Source organism: Vanellus vanellus (genome assembly GCF_965231255.1).
Source record: "Vanellus vanellus genome assembly, chromosome: 3".
Lineage (NCBI taxonomy): Eukaryota > Metazoa > Chordata > Aves > Charadriiformes > Charadriidae > Vanellus > Vanellus vanellus.
Window position 1 is genome coordinate 42915682 of NC_138907.1, and position 20209 is coordinate 42935890.

At 37.2% G+C, this 20209-nt stretch overlaps 1 protein-coding gene across 1 annotated transcript in view; it reads right to left on the bottom strand.

Annotated features, from left to right (window-relative positions):
- Positions 1-20209, bottom strand: part of FMN2 (formin 2) — a gene marked incomplete at both ends in the record, with an annotated part of 161854 nt that overhangs the window by 10336 nt on the left and 131309 nt on the right. The window contains one exon of the mRNA XM_082481187.1: positions 6206-6355. Coding sequence (XP_082337313.1) covers positions 6206-6355 — 150 coding nt within the window. The remainder of the gene's footprint in view (positions 1-6205; positions 6356-20209) is intronic.

Sequence of the window (20209 nt, forward strand, 5' to 3'; positions counted from 1 at the left end):
AGATTTTCCAATGCCTGTAACAGTATTTTCTGACCAGGAAGCTATTTTATTCAAGTTAAAATTTTGAAATACTCTTAAAAACTGAAGATCCTTTTAATTATTCAATTCAAAGTCACGTAAGCTACATTCTGTTTTGAAATGTCATTGTAACTGAGTTGTAAAACGAAGCCTACCAGCATGCAACTCAGTTGATTAGAGAGCAATAAAGACACTGAGATTAAAGTTTCCAAGTCAGAAAATATACCTACCCATAACTACTTCCTAACGTAATGCTTGGAGCTTTTACTTGGCATTACAACAGCATGCCAAGCAAATGTGACCCCACTAAACATGCTCCACATTTTCATCATTTCCCTCTCGTGTTGCCACTCCATATACATTTTTCTTCTCTTTCCTTCCATCTCCGCATCTCTTTGCGAGTGCATATTCCCATGTCCCCCCGATTTCTCACTCTCAAGTCTGACTCACTGGTTCCTATTATAAGCATTAACAAAATATCCCTTAAATTACTCTGAGAGGACATTGCTCGTGCTATGGGATTTAATGCCCTCCTCTGCAAGCAGAAGTGGCAGCTTACCAATATGCTCCTCACTGTGCAACGTACAGATATCCAATGCCAGACTTTAAATTGCTCAACAGCAAGTTTTAAATCATCCTGCCGAGAAGTCTGTAGGGAGACATACCAGTCTTTCTGCAGAGGGAGATCAATGAGCTGTGGAGACATGCTGGCCAGGAATCTCCCTTTCATCTAGATATACACAGTGTGACACACCAGGTGCCAGCTTAACTGCTATTCTTACGGGAACGGGCAACTTTTACATTTGAGAGACGAGTGCATTTTTCTGAGTTTATAGATTATTTTTAATGTGTCAAAGATTTATCGTGGGAGTTAAAGGGTTGAATAAAGTCAGCCCAAAGAAATTCTCAAGCTTAGTGTGATGCAAGATATGAGGGACTTACAGAATTTTACCATCATGTTGATCCTGCTTATTATGAACTCTCCTCTGCTGGCACCCCTGACACAGTTAGTCTCTGTTCAGTGACGTGCTTTTTCATAAAGGCAAGGGCCACACTGAGCTCATGAGCAGTATATACCTTATGTACACGCTTCCAGGGCACCAATAGCTATCCCTTTCTCTGCCCATCTGCCACCCGCCGTGGCCCCACTCTCCTGTCCAGAAATACAACTTTCTTTCCCTCGTTTAGGTAAATCTTTGCAAGGTTGCACAGGCCCTCTCAAACAGCGAACAATCTGAAGACATGTCCAGAGCTGGAGTGGACAAATGAGTGTCAGTACCTCACTTGTACCCAGAGAAAGAGAAGGTGGAACTGTGGCCCTGAAAACACATTTCTGTCTTGTCGTTGACCTGTTTCTAGCAAGATCTGAATAGGTGTCTAAGGCCTAATGATATTGATGTTAACCTTTGACAGCAATGGAACTTTTCTTTGTTCCCATTTCTTTTAAACATAAACATTCTTAAAGGACTGACTGCTTTTCGTTTCTGTAACGAGCCAGGATGTATTTCACAGCCTTCAAGAAAAGATGACGTTCTAGTCCTAAAGACGGAGCATTGCTGTCCATGCCAATATGACATTTTCTGATAAATAACTGTATTTTAGCTACCTAGGATTTGCCAACTCAGTATTTGATTGCCGTATTCAGCAACTGCTTAACGTTTTTTTTTAGCTTTGAAAAAAAATAAAATTGATCATAACTTTTCAAGACTTCCCTCTGCACCTCATTATGTGCTGTCTCATGAGCTCTTTTGTCTTTTTATTCCTAGGACAGGTTATCTTTTCCTGGTTCCTAGGAAAGTGGTAGGGCCTGGGCAACAGTTGTGTTTGCTGGAAGCCAAGAAAAATGAAAATACTTCTTGCTCTCAAGGAAGTGCTACATTGGAACAGTGCATTTAACATTGAACTTTTCTACCTCAGAAATACAAAGAAACCAAGGGGGAGAATAGAGAGAGAGATTAATGAGACAAGAGTTAATATATAGGTCAGTTTCTATTAGACTCCTGCTCTCACTACAGGAGAAAAAAAGGCATTTAAAGACTGGTGGTGTGATCCCCTAAGAGTTTTTCTAAGAAGGTGAGACTTTTGCATAGCTGCCACTGCAGCTGGGCTTTATCTGACAATATGTATTCAGAAAGCAACATGCATCTCAGGGTATGCGGCAACTGAAATACATATATAGATAATGAGGATGCTGAACAGGAAGTTTGCAAGGTTCAAAGTCATATATTTTTTTCAAACAACATTGAAAAGGAATTAGGGAAAATGTGTCAGCTTTTCTCGACTTTCTTGCTGATCACATGTAAGATGCAAGCTATACTGACAGATACCTTTCAAGAGTTTCCAAAGGACGAATGCAAAACTCAGACTACCAATGACATATTAAAAATATGATGAAGGGAAAACAGTAACAACAACATTTAAAAACTCAAAACATGACCCGTTAAGTTTGGTTGTGGCTTTTTTTTTTTTTTTTTTTGAGTTGCTTAATCAGAAAGAAGTTCTATTACTTTGAAAACTACAAAAAGATACATCTTTAGAATAGACATAGCATCAGAAATTTCAACCTCCACAAAATATTTTTGAGAATTTTATAAATAACCCAGATAACAATTTCTATTGGAATGCTCCAGTTAGCCTTGACTGCAGCGTGACCACAAAAAAATAGTAATGTTCTGAAAACCCTTTGGCAAACCTATGCTTTCACTGTAATTTTCAGGTGCATTTTTCTTTTTATTGCTACTGTATTTACGTTTATCATGCATAATTTTCTGTACAGCTGGTATTTTCCAGTTCTGCTTTATTTCAAGTGAGAGAACTGAGTGAAAGCAGTAGAAAACTTCAGAAAAATTTATTTGTTTTTAACCTCACCCCATTTTTCTTCTTTTTTTTTTTTCCCCTCATCTTTTTGTAAAGAAAGACGAAGTCTGACAATTCAGTGTTTATCTTTTGCATATAAATGCCTGGCAAACCAATATACAAGTTGAAAAGCTGAGTGAAAAGTGTTTAAAATAAGAACTGGCTGACTGCTTTCTTTAAAACATACACTTTTAATCTATCGGTAACAAAATGTAGTACCACCTTAGGAAACACCATGTATGAAAAGCCTTTGGGTAAATTATTGTAAAACAGTGTGACTCACATTTGCAGAGACTAAATAAGGAACAGCCTGTATTAACAAGTAATTCCTTTCCCTACACAGTCCATATGGAAACAGGGATATAAAATATTCTAGAAACACTGCCCACAGCATAAAAGTTTATTAAACTAAAGTGGAGAACGAAGAGGAAAAAAAAAAAAAAAAAAACAACTAGGGGGTGAGAAAGAAAGATGATCAAAGTAAAAAAGAAAAGGGACTAAAGTTATACATTTTGTAAATAATGATCAAAATTAAAGTATATTTCATGAGGCAGCAACCTAGTAAATAATCCATCAAAGGTGGCATACTGCAATATTTTAAAAAAGGAGAAATCTCACCATATCCATCAGCGGATTTTGCTGCCAATGAAAAACTACAGCAAGTTACTTTGACCATTAATGTTCTAGCCTACTCTTCAACCTTACCAGCAGAAAAACTTTCAGAAACATCAACTAAAGAGTAAAATGCAGTTTCTTGAAATAACCATTTTTATCTCAGTGGCAATAGGCAGCTTTCAGATTTCTGTCACCTACGGATCTGTCGATCTGGGCTGAGTGTCTGAAAACCGTCATGTTGTACATTCTTACACCTTTGGGCAACACTTATTTTTCCATGAAGATTTTTATCCCTTGACTTCTCAATAGCAAGACACCTTCACATCACAGCATCTTGTGTTCCACTAGGAAAAGTGGAAATGTGAAATCAAGGAAAAAAGCCTAAAGGACAACTTCAGATATCAGGTTGAACTATGATTATCCCTGGAGGTGTTCAAGGCCAGGCTGGACGTGGTCTTGGTCAACCTGGTCTAGTGGGAGGTGTCCCTGCCTATGGCAGGGGGGTTGGAACTCGATGATCTTCAAGGTCCTTTCCAACCTAAACCATTCTATGATTGGAGGCAAAGTATTTTCCATGTAAATGCTTTGATAAGATAGTTGTTTTACCAAAGAAGATTCTTCATATTTGGGAAAATAATTTGTCTTACTTGGCAAATTGTTACTCTTACTGCCAATTTGGCCAAAATATTTTAATTCCTAAAAGACAATAAAGAGAGCTTGACTTTGCTAGTCCTGAAACAGCACCGTGCAAACTTTTCTGAGAGGTGAACGCAAACCAAGACATCAAAGGTTTCCAAAGTCTAAACCCTTCCTCAGCTGAACAAACAAAATCTACAAAGAGGAAGATTTAAACTTGATGGGACAGGTCAAAATTAAAATTCAAAACAAAAATCTACCTGTGATTTTCAGGATTAATCTCAGTCACTTCCTCAGTGACAGACATTACATTCCTTCCTGGGAAAGTCTCCTTCATCCCATCAGCTCCAAGTCTGGGTTTGAGTCTGCTGTTCTTCCTAGTGATCTCCCCGTTTCCCTTCCCACTGCAGGCCCTTTCTCACTGTCCTTTCCTTTCCCTTCCCTTCCCTGTTGCATTCTGCACCTTGAGCCATGTTGTAGGTTATACACAGTCAGTTCCTTTCAGGCTAAAAACACCCTTGCCCAAGAAGGGACCAGCTGGCAGCCACGTTTTTTTTCTCTGCTGCTTCAACACATTCTCATAGCATACTCGTATACTGAACTGAAGGAGAATTAAATGGTTGTATAACAATCCCATTCTTCTCCTAAGCTTTAGATGTATAAGAAAAATAGGAGGAAGAGGTTTTGTGCTTATTTAGTTAATGTCTTTTAAAGAAAAATATTTTGCAGCAAAGACCCTCTGGAGGGTTTTTGTTTGTTTGTTTTAGAAAAATAGCCTAGTATTTTGGAAAGGAAAGGACATTTTTCTTAAATCCTGTTCTATAAAAAGTACAAGATGGAATTAACCTGTATTCACTTGGCAGCTAAATCCCTGCATAGGAAACCAAAGATAGTATTTAACTGTCAACTCAATTCCAAAGAGATATACTTAATTACATAAAATTAAGTCAGACAGTCAGTAAAATGAAATAGATCCCCAGAGAACTCCTGTACTGTAATAACATTTGCACCACACTCTTGCAATAGGAACAGAATCCAGTTTTCTTAACTGTGAGACTGCTCCAAAATGTATCCTCTTACACTAAACTTAAACATGACATTGATCACATAGGTGCCTAAGAAAGTTTTCAATGAGTTCCTAAGTCAGTAATCTGATGTCTGTGACGATTACATAGGGTGAGTACTCTTGAACAAGAGGCTTGTTCTTCTCAAATTACCTAAACGTGGACTGATATCAATCATTTAATAAACATAAAGCTTCGATCCAGTTAATGTTAAGGCTCAGAAGTAGCTTCATTATCTGTATGCTGAAGTCACTCAAGTTGCTAACAGACGGAGGATTATATAACGTGTTTACAGTTTTCATGTTTGTATTTGTTTAATTTGTCCTTATACGGCATTTATTACTTTTTAAACAACTGATTAATTCTTGGCATCATTTTTATAAAAAAAGAGTGACCACAATGCAATATCTGCATGCAGATGAAAGCAAAGTTCATAGCTCTTCTAATACACAGACTAGACAGTAGGGGTAATTTTTCAAAACTACTATTGCATTTCTTTATGCCATATATACCACACATGGTCACATCCATTTGCAATACGGTTCCATCTGAGTCTATTCTTACCATGGGGTCAATTGACGTTTTCCCTTCTGTCTTCCTGCTTCCCTTCCTTTTTCCCAACTTCATTAGACAAATCTTTACATTATGTGATGTCTTGATGCCTTGCCTTGTTTTCACTAAATATGCTAATAGGAAAACTTTAATCAACTTTCAGACCTGAAACAAGTCTCCCATTGTTTGGATTCATAGTGGCATAGGAGTTACATGGTTTATCAAAAATATCATTCAGGTAATGGACCTGAAAAACTTTAGCAGAAATTGATACTAATGTCCTATTTGAAAATTGTAACAATTAGGAGAAAAAAAAAAATCTGTTAAAAAAAAGAAAAGACTGAGAAAAATCCAAAAGGCATTCAATAGGTTGTATACTAATGAAGTAAGGCTGACTGCTTTCTGTGTGATTGCTCCCAATAACATTCTCTGAGAAAAGCCTTTGAACAAACAAACAAATGTACCTTTCTTGAAGAATAAGTTTGTTTTCCTTCTTCCAGAAGTCTTTGAAGTCAGAGCTGAATTCATGCCAAATACTGAAGAAAGAATGTGGGGACACCTCTTTCTCTCCCATTTTTGGTTTCATACAGAAATAGGCCGCGGTTTCCAAAAAGCTGTCAAAGTAAGCAAAACCAGCAAATGTTTCGTTACCCACTGATGCAGACTTTTTTTTTTCCTACTTAACACTGACATGGCATTTAATTATTCTTGGTAGCACATCTAAAATAATAGACTACAAAAACATAACAGTTCTGATCTCTTTGCATAGAAACAGATACACAATGTAAGGTGACTTCAGCAAAGCTGGGATCCAGCATTTATCATAGGTTCTGGTTTTGACCAGAGTATTTTCCCTTTCAAAAGCTAAAGTGAATGCATTGTCCAGAGCTCTGCAAATCCAGACATCCACACCTGCCCATGTACTGCTTTTCTGTTGTGTTTAAAGCTATTTTCAAAACACAGAGTCAAAACCTATAAACAAAGTTCTTCAAGTCCTGTTGTATCTATACTAAGACACAACAGGGTAGATGGCTTAGGTTGAAGTCTAGGCAGAAATATTAAAACTCAAACCTGCTGTGTACTAAACAAGAAATGATGCAACAGAAAACTGGGCCAGGGGCAAATGTGCTAGAAAACTGGTGCCCATCATGACCCTACCAGAACGATCTGACATCCTCTGCTGAGCCCAGTGGAAAAGGACCTGGGGCTGTTGGTGGACAGCCAGCTGAATATGAGCCAGCAGTGTGCCCAGGTCACCAGGAAGGCCAATAGCATCCTGGCTTGTATCAGGAAGAGTGTGGCCAGCAGGACTAGAGAACTGATCGTCCCCCTGTACTCAGCACCGGTGAGGCCACAGCTTGAATACTGTGTTCAGCTGGGGGCCCCTCACTGCAAGAAAGACATTGAGGTGCTGGAGCATGTTCAGAGAAGGGCAACAAAGCTGGTGAAAGGTCTAGAGCAAAAGCCTTATGAGGAGTGGCTGAGGGAACTGGGATTGTTTAGCCTGGAGAAGAGGCTCAGGGGAGACCTTATCGCTCTCTACAACTATCTGAAAGGAGGCTGTAGCAAGGTGGGGGTCAGTTTCTTCTCCCAAGTAACAGGCAATAAGGCAAGAGGAAATGGCCTCAAGTTGCCCCAGGGTAGGTTTAGATAAAATATTAGGAAAAAATTCTTCACTGAAAGGGTTGTCAAGCATTGGAACAGGCTTCCCAGGGAAGTCGTTGAGTCGCCATCCCTGGAGGTACTAAAGAGACATGAAATGTAGTGCTGAGGGACACGGTTTAGTGGTAACTTGGCAGTGCTAGGTTAACAGTTGGACTTGATGATCTTAAAGGTCTCTTCCAATCAAAACGATTCTATGATTCTAAGCTGTATCTTCCTTCATGGACTATTGTAACTGGAGGTAGAGTGCTTTCACGGTTGTTATAATTTAAAGTATTTAATGGTGACAATAATATACAAAGATTCAACCGTCACAATATACAAAGCGTCAACCTCACAAAGTCTCTGTAAAACTGTTGGTCCTAGTTCTCAAAATTCAATACTCCAGTTGTTTTTCCCAACATGATAAAAATAAATGTCTACATGAATTATCCTATTTTTGAATAAAAAAGCCTACAGGTTAAAAATTTAACATCAGTTTACAAATCAAATTCTACACACTTTTTATCTTAATTTGTAATTCATTTTTCCATCTGCTGAAGCAAAATGAAGCTGTTGAGCAACAAAGATGCAGGACAGAAAAATATAAAAGACAAAATCATCTTCACTTTTTAAGCCCTTGCATTTATACTCAAATGCCACGTTACCCAAATGTACCATTTCTTCAGCTCTCTTACTTAGCCTACCATGGCACTCTGTTCTGTAAGTCAGCCCATGGTTAATACACAGAATGTCTTTTTTGTGGCTTGGTTTTGTTGTGGGTTTTTGGTTTTTTTTTTTTCAAGCGATTTATAGATGAGTGATAGTACTGATTAAACTAAAAAAAAAAAAAAAATCCATTTTACTTACCTATTTCCATTTTCCCACAGTTTTATACTGGGGAAAATATTTATCATCTATCCTGTGGTCCCACAGAATCACTCAAAAAGAATATCCCTGACATTCATCAGTCAGCTGCACTATATATTAAGCTTTTTGCCTACGTTCACATATTCTCAACTTTTTTCAAGACTGCAAATATATCAGGGAGATCTTTTGGTTTTCCTTCCAGCCCCTTCCCCCAGAATTACAGCTCTGGAGCTGGCTAGTGGCGAAGTCATATAAAAGGCTCATTTGATTTTTCAGAATGAACTGGCAACATTTTTTGAAGGAACATGAGGAATACAGGACAAGAGAGAAATCTGGAGGCATCAGCTGAGTCAATGGCTTATTTTTAAGGAAACTCTTTGAATGAAAGCCATTAATGATTTACAGAACATAGAAAGATCAGAAGTTCAAATAAGAAGCCTTGCTCTGAGAAACGTGTCTTCAAACCATTTTGCAAATCACAATAATGAGAAACGAATTTGACAGTGAATGGCCACCCTAAGTAACGCTTTTAAACTTGAGGTAACGAGCTAGAATTCCCTCACAAGAAAACATCCCAAGACACAGGAAGCCAAGACAAAATGAAATTCATACTGTACAGGATAATGCTCGAAAAAAATTGATAAATAGCACTAACATTTATTTGAGACACAAAGGCTTCCATTACTCTTCAATTATTCCAACTATCCTCTAGGAGTCGGAAATAGCCAATGTCTTTTTCTCTGGTGACTAAAAATCTCCCTGAGGACTGACCAGTTGTATAATCAGTACAACCTTACACATGCAGACAGATGTGCCTAACAGCTACAACTTCATTTGTAGGCTTATAAAAAGAAGAGAAATGTTCAGCCAGGTTGTTTGTCTCCCTGGCAGTTACTTTGGGAGGTAAGGGAAATAAGCTGTTTGTGAAATGTGAAAGAGCAGCAGCGTACCAGGTTGTCATTGTTAATACATCACACCTTTCTAATGCCCGGTAACAATGCACAAGACATCAGCTGCAACACAGTAAGACTTCAGGGCACAAATCTCCATGAATCAAGTATTTTTTCTATATGTGCAGATCAAACAGTCAAGACAGTTACCACATTTTTTTCAATCAGAGAAATCTCCCCTTATTTAGCAGTTAAGTCTCTTAGAGTACATTCAGAAGACATATGGAAACCTGCTTGCTATACATTAGAAGCTGTCATTTTTGTAGTACAAGACAAAGTGGCATAATTCACGCATGAAAGACAAAGCAAATAAAGTGAATCCAAACGCATCAAATAATAAAATGTGCACAGCAATAAATCTGCTATATTACCATGCTCTTTGAATATCTGATTTGGAAATGTTTACATATGTCAAACTAGACATACCTCAAAGCTGACTCCAGGAGTGGACACAGATTTTTTTAAATACAAAGAGAAATTTGCATGACATTGCCATAACCCCAAGACTAGCTATCATCCTTTCAGATTTCAGCCAGGCAGCAAATACCTTTTCTCTGGTGCTTTTCAGCGGGGCAGTCCATTCCAATTTTTCTGTTGATCCTTCAGCAGATTTTGAAACAAAATATCTGCAAATACCATTGATACTGTTCCTGACTATATGTGCAGGCACACAGACATTTTGAATCAAATAAGGGACTTGAGTTCAGAAGGCTTTTGTTTCTATACCCAAATTAATTTCTGCATCATACAACCTTGGGAAACTCATCTGACCTCTCTGGCTTTCATTTCACCTATCTGCAAAATGAAACATTAATTACCAAACAGGTATTGCAAAGCTTGTTTAGTGTCCATTTCTCAAGTGAAAAGGTTCTTAGTTTTCCATACTCTTAGTGAGTGCCTTAAAAGAAAAGAATGTGCATTAGAGAAGAGATAGCAGTCATGGAAGAGGGAAGGAAGGGCATGTGAGTTATTTTCAGGGATTAAAAGAAGTAAAGGAGGTCACTGGCTTTGATTCAAACAGCCTGACTTTTCAAGCATGATTAAAAATAAGGCAGTGATGTTCACACCACTGTCTTATCCTGACATGGCAAAAGCCAGAAATCTTTAAAGAGATTTCAGGCTGGGTTTCATATCCCTCATGCTGGCGCTGAAGGAAAATTAAGTAACATTAAATCTCTCAAAACAATGGAAGAGTTGCTCACCCCGACAAGTAAGTAAGGAAATAAGATAAAGAAAGATGCTTAGTTCCTTTTGTCCTTTTCTCATCTTCTAATTTCCTTGGTTCAAGTGTTTGTGTAATTCAGAAAAATCACTGCAGATTGAGATGACTGAACTCACTGCTTACTCAAATGTGGAAACTCGGTGAATGAATCACTGGACTTTTCTATGTGCTCCCTTGTGTACCACTATGAGACTATGTAAATGATTTTTCTATTTGGGGGGAAGGAGGGAAGGAGGGAAGGAAGGAATGGATGCACTAACAGCCAAACCAAGTTTAATCACATGAGAAAGAAAAGAAGCCATTCACATTGCAAATGGCTCACCGACAGCATTTCTAGCTAATAGATCTGATCCATTAGGAATATTTTAAGAGCAGCTATGGATTATTCAATTTTTTTTTTCCATTCCATTCTGAAGCCAGTTAGCAAGCTGTTGCAGACAATGATTCAGATTCAAGTTTGCTGTGCACAATGCATCAGCCAGTTTATAAAGATGTCTAACATGTTTCTACACATGCATGTATGTGAATGTATGCAGTAGGTCAAGCTACAGGAGAGGGAGAGGAGACAGAGCTGCTGGCAACTACAAAAATACTTCTTCTGCTCAAAAAAAGAAAAAAAAAGAGAGACAAATCAACAATACTAAGCAATAATACTAAGCAATGGACAGCAGTTGTTTCATCTCAGCATCATTTGATCAGGCTTCTCTGGCCAAACAAATAGCAAAGTAACCATAGGTACAAACATGTCCTGGGTAATCTTTCTGAGAAATAATGAACACATGCACAAACACCCATGCACCTGGTTTCCGCATACAGCAAACTAAATCACCTGCAAGAGTAAAGATTTGTTTCAATGTGGATTTAAAAGCAGAAAAAAATGTTTCTACAATTCTGCAAGAGATTCTGTACTGTTTAACAGATTACGTATTTTGGTTCAAGTTCAAACTTGGATTTTCTTGACCACTTGGGTTTGGCTTTATAAACTGTTAAGCATTAAGAAAAGGTAGTCTTAGTGGTGGTACTATGTTAGTTTTGTAAAGCAGTTATGTTTCAGAAGCAGTTCTGAGTTAGACAAGAGCTGCTAAGGTACATTTTAGTTTGATTAAAGTCACAAGTAAAATTTAGAACTAAACATAGTCCACCAACAAAAAAAAAAAAAGATGGTAAAAAGGGGAGAAAAGACTATATGTGCCTCTTACTATTTTAAATCTGATGTGAGTTATACTTAAAGGCAAACTGAGTTGGCAGGCATATAAGCCTGTTCAGAGTGTTGATCCTGAATTGATGACTAAATAGGGAAACTGAGTACAATATATAGGTAATAGTACTTGCTTCTTGGAAAAGGTAATTATATGAATTGCCATATTCATTCTTGTTTCATTTTATAAAGAGGAAAAGGCTTTGTACATATTTTCTTTGTGCTTTCAACATCTGAAAGCATTAATGAGAGTTAGTCTTAACACAGAATACCAAGCAGTTCAAAAAAGTCACAAAAAATTACAAAAAATTAAACAGAACCAGCATCCTGGTAACTGAGATAGCACAAGGCTGTGAGGAAACTTACTATGCACGGCATCTAAAGCCGCCTCTCATTTTCATTCTCATATTTTGTTGAGGGTCCTCTCTGTACTATAACTTTACATCACTTTCTTCACCCTTTTCTTTTTTTAAAAAAAAGTATCATTGCCTCTCCTCAGTGCTTTCTCTTGTCCTGCATAATTAGAAGTGATTAAACAGAAAAATAAACATAGGTTCATTCAAAATATCTAGTACTTAAATGTTGGAAAGAAATTTCTTGGGGTCCTTTTTTTCCTCCTTTTTTTTAAGGAAGAACAGTATTTTTCTTATATTAAAAAGAAAGTTGAGATAATATGCCAGCTTAAGTCAGCTGCCAGAACCATTAATCTTTTCTTTCATTTGCCAATTTAGATTGTGTAACTATGTATTTTGTAATATTGTTCCTTAGAAAACAAAGGTCTCAAGAGATTTTTCCTTTCCTCTAAAAAAAACCTGCCAAACATTTGCAATGTTTTGAATCCTAAGTCATCTCCCTCATCTCTAGTCCCTTGCTTCCTATAAATTCGTATTAAACAGAAAAGCATTTTATTTCTCCAACGAGATGAAAATTAACAGCTTCAACAACAACAACAAAAAATCCCTCTACCTTTGAGGTACCATTTTTTCCCACAACAAAAACCCAACAAAAATGATCCAATGTGATGAACACTAAATTATTTTTTGACAGGCCAGCTTGCCTTGTTCATGATAATTTTGATTTCCCCTCTCCCCCGCCCGATACTAGGAATGAAGCTTTACAGCTTGAATATTCATCAACAGTGATCAATATTATCAGATGTACACATTGGTTAGTAACACAAATGCACAACTTAAATATTTCACACTTTATGCCATACAATGAAGGCAGCAGTCCCAGTGACTGAAGCAGAACATATACTATGATGTAGATCGTTAAATTCAATAGGTATTATGAATACAACCTTGCACTTAAACCAAATATTTTAGGAAAACTAAAATTTTTAGAGGACTGATGAACTCACGGAGTTAGCAATGAATAAAACCTTCACATATCAGATTGCCATTTCAACCTCAGTTCAAACTGTTATTCCAGGCCCTTATATTTCCATCAATCAATGGGCGGGTATTTCTTTAGTCCTGTCTTTCAGAAACAAAGTCCTTCATAATAGGAGGAGCAAAGTAGAAAACAATATGGCCGCAACTAATTTAAATTATAGGGTTTTTTGGAAGGTAAATTTGAGCACTGAGATTTTCACAATCTCTTTATTTTTGAAATTAATTTTATCACATCAGATTAAGCAATGATGAAAAGATTTGCCAGATCACTTCTTGTTGCTTATATTTTTTGGAAACATTAGGTTATCAGCGATCACAGTTAACGCTACATCTTAAAAGTAGTATTCTTCAAGATTTTCCTTCTCTGGATTTATTATTTTTTTTTCTTCCTATTTTTATTCTCATTCTTCTCTAAAACACTAGCATACAACCTGGTCGCTCTGTATGTTTGGTTTTGGTTTGTTGGGGCTTTTCATTTTGCATTGCTCTGATGTAAGCAAATGCTCCATTGACACAACAATGCCATCTTTTATCTGAGGTGGCAGATTAGGTGTTAAATTATGTCACAAGCAGGATAGAGCTATCTTGGCAGACAGAACTTTTCTGGTGACAGAAAATACAATGTTTAAGAAGCCATTCTGCATGGACTGAGTCAGGCTCCAGCCATTTGAAAATCAAAGGTCAGGAAATGTAAGTTAGAGGTATTTTTGCTACCTTCAATACATTGTGTACAAAGTATTCGTCAGCCACGGCTCACCCACTAGTTGGTGTTTATTTGAACCCAAATTCTGTTACGCATATTTAAAGGTTATGTCTCTGTTCAACAATATTATTCAGATTAAAATATGAATTATTATTCATACATTAGAATAGAATTATTATTCATACATTAGAAACAGAGCTAACCTTTGGTTCTTTTTTGTCTCCGACAATTGTATTCTAACAGGCCACTCAGAGAAACAGGCAAACATTTTCTAACATGAGTCTTGTAATGCATTTTTAATTTGCATGTGCTTTCTCCTGTCATTTTAAAATGACATTTTAAACGCGTTCAAATTTTCTCTCAAAATCTTGGCTTGAGGAGTTTACAGTTCCCTAGATGCATTGTTGTTAGCTGCCATCTACTGTAATCTGCATACCTTGCACGAATGTGTAGGTTCTCTTTCTCACAGTTTAATGCTTTTAATTTTATGTTAGTATGGATATCACACCCATACATGCTGACACACAAATAGCTCTATGCTAAACTTGGCATATACTGTACGAGCATGTGTAAAAAAATGTCATGTAGTAGTGTGTACTGGAAAGTCAGGCCCACTAACATATCCAAGAGAAAACTATTTTTCTCTCTAAGAGACTAACATTTCAGCTTCGTACTTGTTAAATAACCCTTGGCCAGTTGAACTCGAAGAACTAATAAGGTGCCAGTAGACACAGGATACAGCGGTAGAATGAATTTCAACAGCAGTGATCTGACACACAAGCTGCTAGCCTCAGTGCTTTAAGAAACAGCTAAAAGTCTCATTTTAAAACCCAACTTGTCTCCAGATGTTTCTATTAACACACCTTGTCTTCACTGTCTAGTTCAATGGAGGCCTTCTGAGCAATCATTATTACTTAAAGAGGTTATAATTACATACAGAGGTAGTGTAACCTTTGTGTACTAAATATTGTGTTAAAAGTTTTATTATGATTTTTTGATTTATTGATGTCAACCTCAGCCTTGTAATCTGCCTGCTCCCATGGTATGGCTCACTTTTATAACTGAAATTCATGCAGGGTCAAGGTCAGAGTTATCTAACAAAATAAGAAGCAATTTGCCTTAAACCTAGAGCGGATTATTTCGTTTTCTAGACAGAAACCACAAAGATACTTTACCAGATTTCATGTACATATAATATTAACCCACGCTCTAAGAATATAACCCAGCGTAGATTAAATTTTATACATGTGCATCTGCAAAAACACACTCTAAAAATAACAAGTGAAATAAAACTACATGTCTGATTGGAAGTATTGTCACGTGCTCCTTCTATTTTGGTGCTCAAGTCAAACTTAGGTTTCAGTTTCTATTCTTTGAAAACTATAGAATGTGAATGCTCTGAAATACCTGGGTATTATAGAACCTCCTAGCATTTCAAATGTTTTGTGATGCAGTTTTATCTTAGCTCTTTGGGTTTGCTCTCAAGAACTTTCTTACTTAATTCAAGGTACAAGAGCTCTCTCCTTAACATGCATGAACACAGGATTCCCTAATGTCATCAAAAGCCAGCACAAACATGAATGGAAAAAATCCAGCCTTTGGAGAAAACAGAAGTGTTCACAGGGGCTTTCATATTCTTAGAGTCAATTACAACAAAATCCCATGAAAATAAATAGAAAGTCTTCAAAATCTGCATAGTTGAATGATCAGACTGAAAAGGTCTTTACATGCATTTTTAAAATGTTAGGCATTTGTGATTGAACTGCTGAGTTATCCCAATACATTCTCTTCATAGTAGTGACAATATGCTTGTTTAGATGAATAGAGAAAAATGGGTAGCATTTTCTATAAGGATCAAGTTTAAATGAAAAGATGTCAGCCATTGGAACTGATTGTAATAAATAACCATATCACTCTGGATATATGAATCATCCGCGTTCACACGTCCAAGCAAAGCTAAATAAACTGTACTCCTTCGGCCTGAGAACGCTCTCTCACGTCTGGAGGAGCAGTTCCCATCTCTTCCAAGGATTGTACGAAGGCTAAATGGTGTTTCCGGTCTGGGGTGACCATTGCCCTAGCTGTTTCCTTTGGGTGGGAGAAGGAAATTTTATCACCTCAGACTGATTAAGGTAGAAGCATCTTGCAGGCAGCAGTTGAGAAAAGAAGCGGGTGCAAGTTATCCCATGAGAAGCTTTCATTTAAGGCACTGTGCAGAAAGGATCTGGCTCACTACAGCTGTTTTCGAATCTAGCTTGTTAAGAAAGGCAACTAACAAGGTAACAAGGCCGAAGAACAAGCTGAGGAAGAGTAAAGGCGCAACTTTTTTTTTCCTAGTCACTTACTCTCCATATGAGAAGCACAGCGGGACTTCAGCAGTAGGCTGAGGCAAGCCCTATAGTGTGGAGGGGCTGATGGCAGCCTTCCATCAGCTGGAAGTTATTATGGAAGGAATGACCTATATTGTACAAGTTATTACTGGATAGTTCCCAGATGAGTTAATGCAATTGTGACCTAATTAAATCACATCCCTGACATTCTGCTTTTCTATTTGCATATACATGACAACAGCAAATAATATAATTATCTTTAAAGTAAATCTTAAAATACAGCAAGGAAGAAAGCAACAACTGTAGTGGCAAATCCACATAAGAGAGTAAAAGCAGAAGTGTTATCCACATTTAAGTCACAGTCATTGCAAATGCAAACACTATACTGTGAAGGTCTTAGGAAACAATCTAATTAAACAGCTCAGGTAGACAACATGGTGAAAGAAAAAACCTACTGAACATAATCAGAAGCTGCTGCACAATGGAGAGGCACTGGAGCTAAACACATGTACACACATGCACACAAGCATTTTACTGCAGCTGTAACAACTCAAGAGAAATATCTTGAATTTTTGAGGACTACTCAGTGAAACCACCTGCTGGACATAAACTGGAGGTCAAAACAATATACCACATTTAAAGATTTTAATTTCTGGGGTTTTTGTTTGGGTTTTGTTTTTGTTTTTTTTGTTTGTTTGTTTGTTTTGGTTTTTTTTTCATTAATTTTATTAGCTATATGATTCTTCTTTTAGTTTTTTAAATCTCAAATTTGATGCTATAGCATTAGTTTTGGGTATGACCAGACCCCAGTTATTTTAACTACTTTGTTAGCAGGGTGTTTCTTAGCTGCATTGTTATCAATGCTACTTAGCCGTGTAACTGTATTTGCACCTTAAATTAATATCCTTTATCTTTTAATGCAAGATCTAAAAATAGGTCCTTCACATAAACTGTGGAATAAATTGCATAAAGATGAGTTTACATTGCAGAATATTAGATCTCTGAATTCATACAATCAGAATGGTTTAGGTTGGAAAGGACCTTGAAGATCATTGAGTTCCAACCCCCCTGCCATAGGCAGGGACACCTCCCACTAGACCAGGTTGCCCAAGGGCACATCCAGCCGGGCCTTGAACACCTCCAGGGATGGGGCCTCAACAACCTCTCTGGGCAACCTGTTCCAGTGCTTTACCACCCTCAAAGTGAAAAACTTCTTCCTAATGTTTAGTCTGAACCTGCCCTCTTCCAGTTTAAAGCCACTCCCCCTCATCCTATCGCTACATGCCCTAGTAAAAAGTCCTTCCCAGCTCTCCTGTAGGCCCCTTTAGGTACTGGAAGGCCACAATAAGGTCTCCCCGGAGCCTTCTCTTCTCCAGGCTGAACATTGTACCTGTGTCTGTTAAAAAGTGTATTACCATTTGTTCATATTAGCACTGAATGCTATTAAATGCAAATTTAAGACTTTTTTTTTTTTTTTTAAGCAGCAAGCCAACATCTTTAAAAGAAAAGATAATGCTCTTACAGACAAAAATAAATCATGCAAATGGTTAAGGACTTGCAGTCATTTGGCAAATATTTTCAGACAAGGACAAAGACTTCATCTTTCAGGGAAAGGTCAATTACCTATATTTCAGAAGAGACTTTCTGACTAAACTGCCGACTAAGTTTCCATTACTGCATATTTACAGGCCCTGATGTTTTGTCAGAGACAGGATACTAAACTAGAATGATCCAATCTGTTTAACAGTCTGTAAGCTTCTTCTATACACATTTCCTTTGCTCACCAAGTATTTACTTTTTGCTGGTGCAACTAATGTATACCTACAGTCTGAAATGTATTACCATGAGCAATTCAAGTCTGCATGCTGGGAGCCACACCGGGAGAAAACACACCTAACAGTAAAGGAACCAACAAAGGATGAATGGCCAAAGAGTAGTGAAAGATGGTGTCCAACAGCATATTCTTGCCTTTCAGTTAAAAGTGTTGTGCTGGGTTTTTTTTTAAACTACATACCTCTCTCCATTCTGAGCTTTTCACCACTTTATTTCAATCATTAACTCCATTTTCACTTTAACTTTACAGTTCACTTTTGGAAACAATCCAAACCATTGTGTGGAGGGTAGCAAGGCGGGAGGAACATTTACTGTTTTAAAGGATTACCAGACTTAGGTGCTACATTTCTAGGTGTTGCTTTTCAGCAGTGCCATTGTACCATAGGGTCTGCTATTTCTCTAAGTGTCATCAACTTGTCAGCTCATAAGCAGGTGTAAAGCTTTGTTCCTCCCCAAGTCTCATGTTCAGAGAGCCAATGGAAATCTGCAAAGACTGTTATGTCAGGAGTACTTTTTTTTCAGGAAATTTAAAAGTAAAAATTTATCTTCAAAATTAATGTCATTTGTTGCTACAGGAAAGAAAGCAACAACACGTTGCTAAATGGATTATTAAAAGTCCTGAAAACAGAGGTGCCTGGGAGGGTGCACTCAGGAAGCACTTAAAGCCTGAAAATCACTGGAATGTGCAAGTAATGGGAGCAAATTATAAAATAAACCAAATAAAAATATCCTGAGATGGGAAGACGAGTGTTCCATAACCAGCCACACATATCCAAAATTCCCCAGTTGATACTTATGTCAGAAGGCAGAAAGTCTTTTTTATAAGCAAATATGTATTCTCATAATACATTGAGATTTACTAAAGAACAGATTAAATTCCCAGATTTGTTAATATCAGTGATGTATACAAAGTCATGCCAGTGAGTAGCATTTCTGTCTATCCAGCCCTTATTAGTCATCACAGCACGAAAAACAGGTGAACAGTATCACCCCAAACCAAGCCACCATCATATGGGACTGTTGTCTTAGTGACCTATGTTGTCACTTCAAGCAGAGTTGTACTCTCTGAAATATTAGAAATAAAAGGATCTATAGTGTTCTTAAGAGGTTCTCAGCATACATTGCCTCTTACATGAGTGCAGTACGAGTAACCATAAACTGAGCAATTTTCAGTGCTATGGCACTGAATTTAGAATCCGATGCCTCATTGACTGGGAGATAGTGGGAAGAATTTAAGACCATCTGACTGTGTCTCATGTCTAACGCAAACATCTCCAGTTCAATTTGTGAATGACGACTCCTGAGGTGTTATTCCAAGAAAAGACAAATCATTGCAGGCAGAGGAGAAAAAAAAGAAAAAGATCATCTTAACTATTTCAGTGGAAGAGAGATCAGTGTAACGGTCTGGATTTATTTTCTTCTAAAAAAAGACCCTAATCTGGAAGCCTTCCAAGGAGATCAGAACTCAGTACTGGATAAGGTATTATAAGAAAGTAATAAAGCTACATGCTATTCCTTCATAACTATTCAGCTGAATAGAGGTAGTGAGACAGAGAATTAAGACCTTCATCTTCACTGAATGCTGTTTCTGGTAATTCTAGTCAGGTTGTTTAGCTGCTGCTTCTTCAAGAATGTAGTGCAAGGAGAGGAGTAAGTAGGTAATTTATGATTATAATCCAGCAAGATTATATTGCTGCTGTTGCTATTGCTTTTTGTCCTAGCATGGTAAACAAGACATCAGCTATCATACTGCTTTTGACAATAACTTTAATTAATTGCTATGGACACTGTGATCAAACCCTATCTCATTCTAAAATTGTATAAAGCATACTTGGAAATTATAGTGCTTCTAATTTTTAATCCCTGCTTAAAAAAAAAAAAAAAAAATCACATCTTGAAAGATTAGATAATGAAAAGTAAATGAAAATACAAAAAAAAACAGAGGACATATTTGTTGCTTGGTGGAAATTGTGCTGTATCTCTCAATTTTCCAAGATGCTAAATTTTAATTATAAAGTTGTTGAAATGTTATATACAGCTGTGTGAATTGAGCATGTAGCTATGTGTCTTGGGTCAGAAGACATAATCTAAAATTTAAAAAAAAACCACCAAATTGTGGGCTCCTAAAATATACAAGCATCTCTTTCCCTTGTCCTCCTTTTCTCCCTCTCCTCTTTTACTTTTTTCCCCTCCCCCCAAAACAGTGGTTTTTCCTTTAACTTGTCAAGTATTTCACAGTTTCTCAAGTATTTAGCAATGAGGATCTAATTGGAAAGTGCCAGGTTCTTTTTTATTACACTTTATCAATATTGTTAAGGGAATGATGT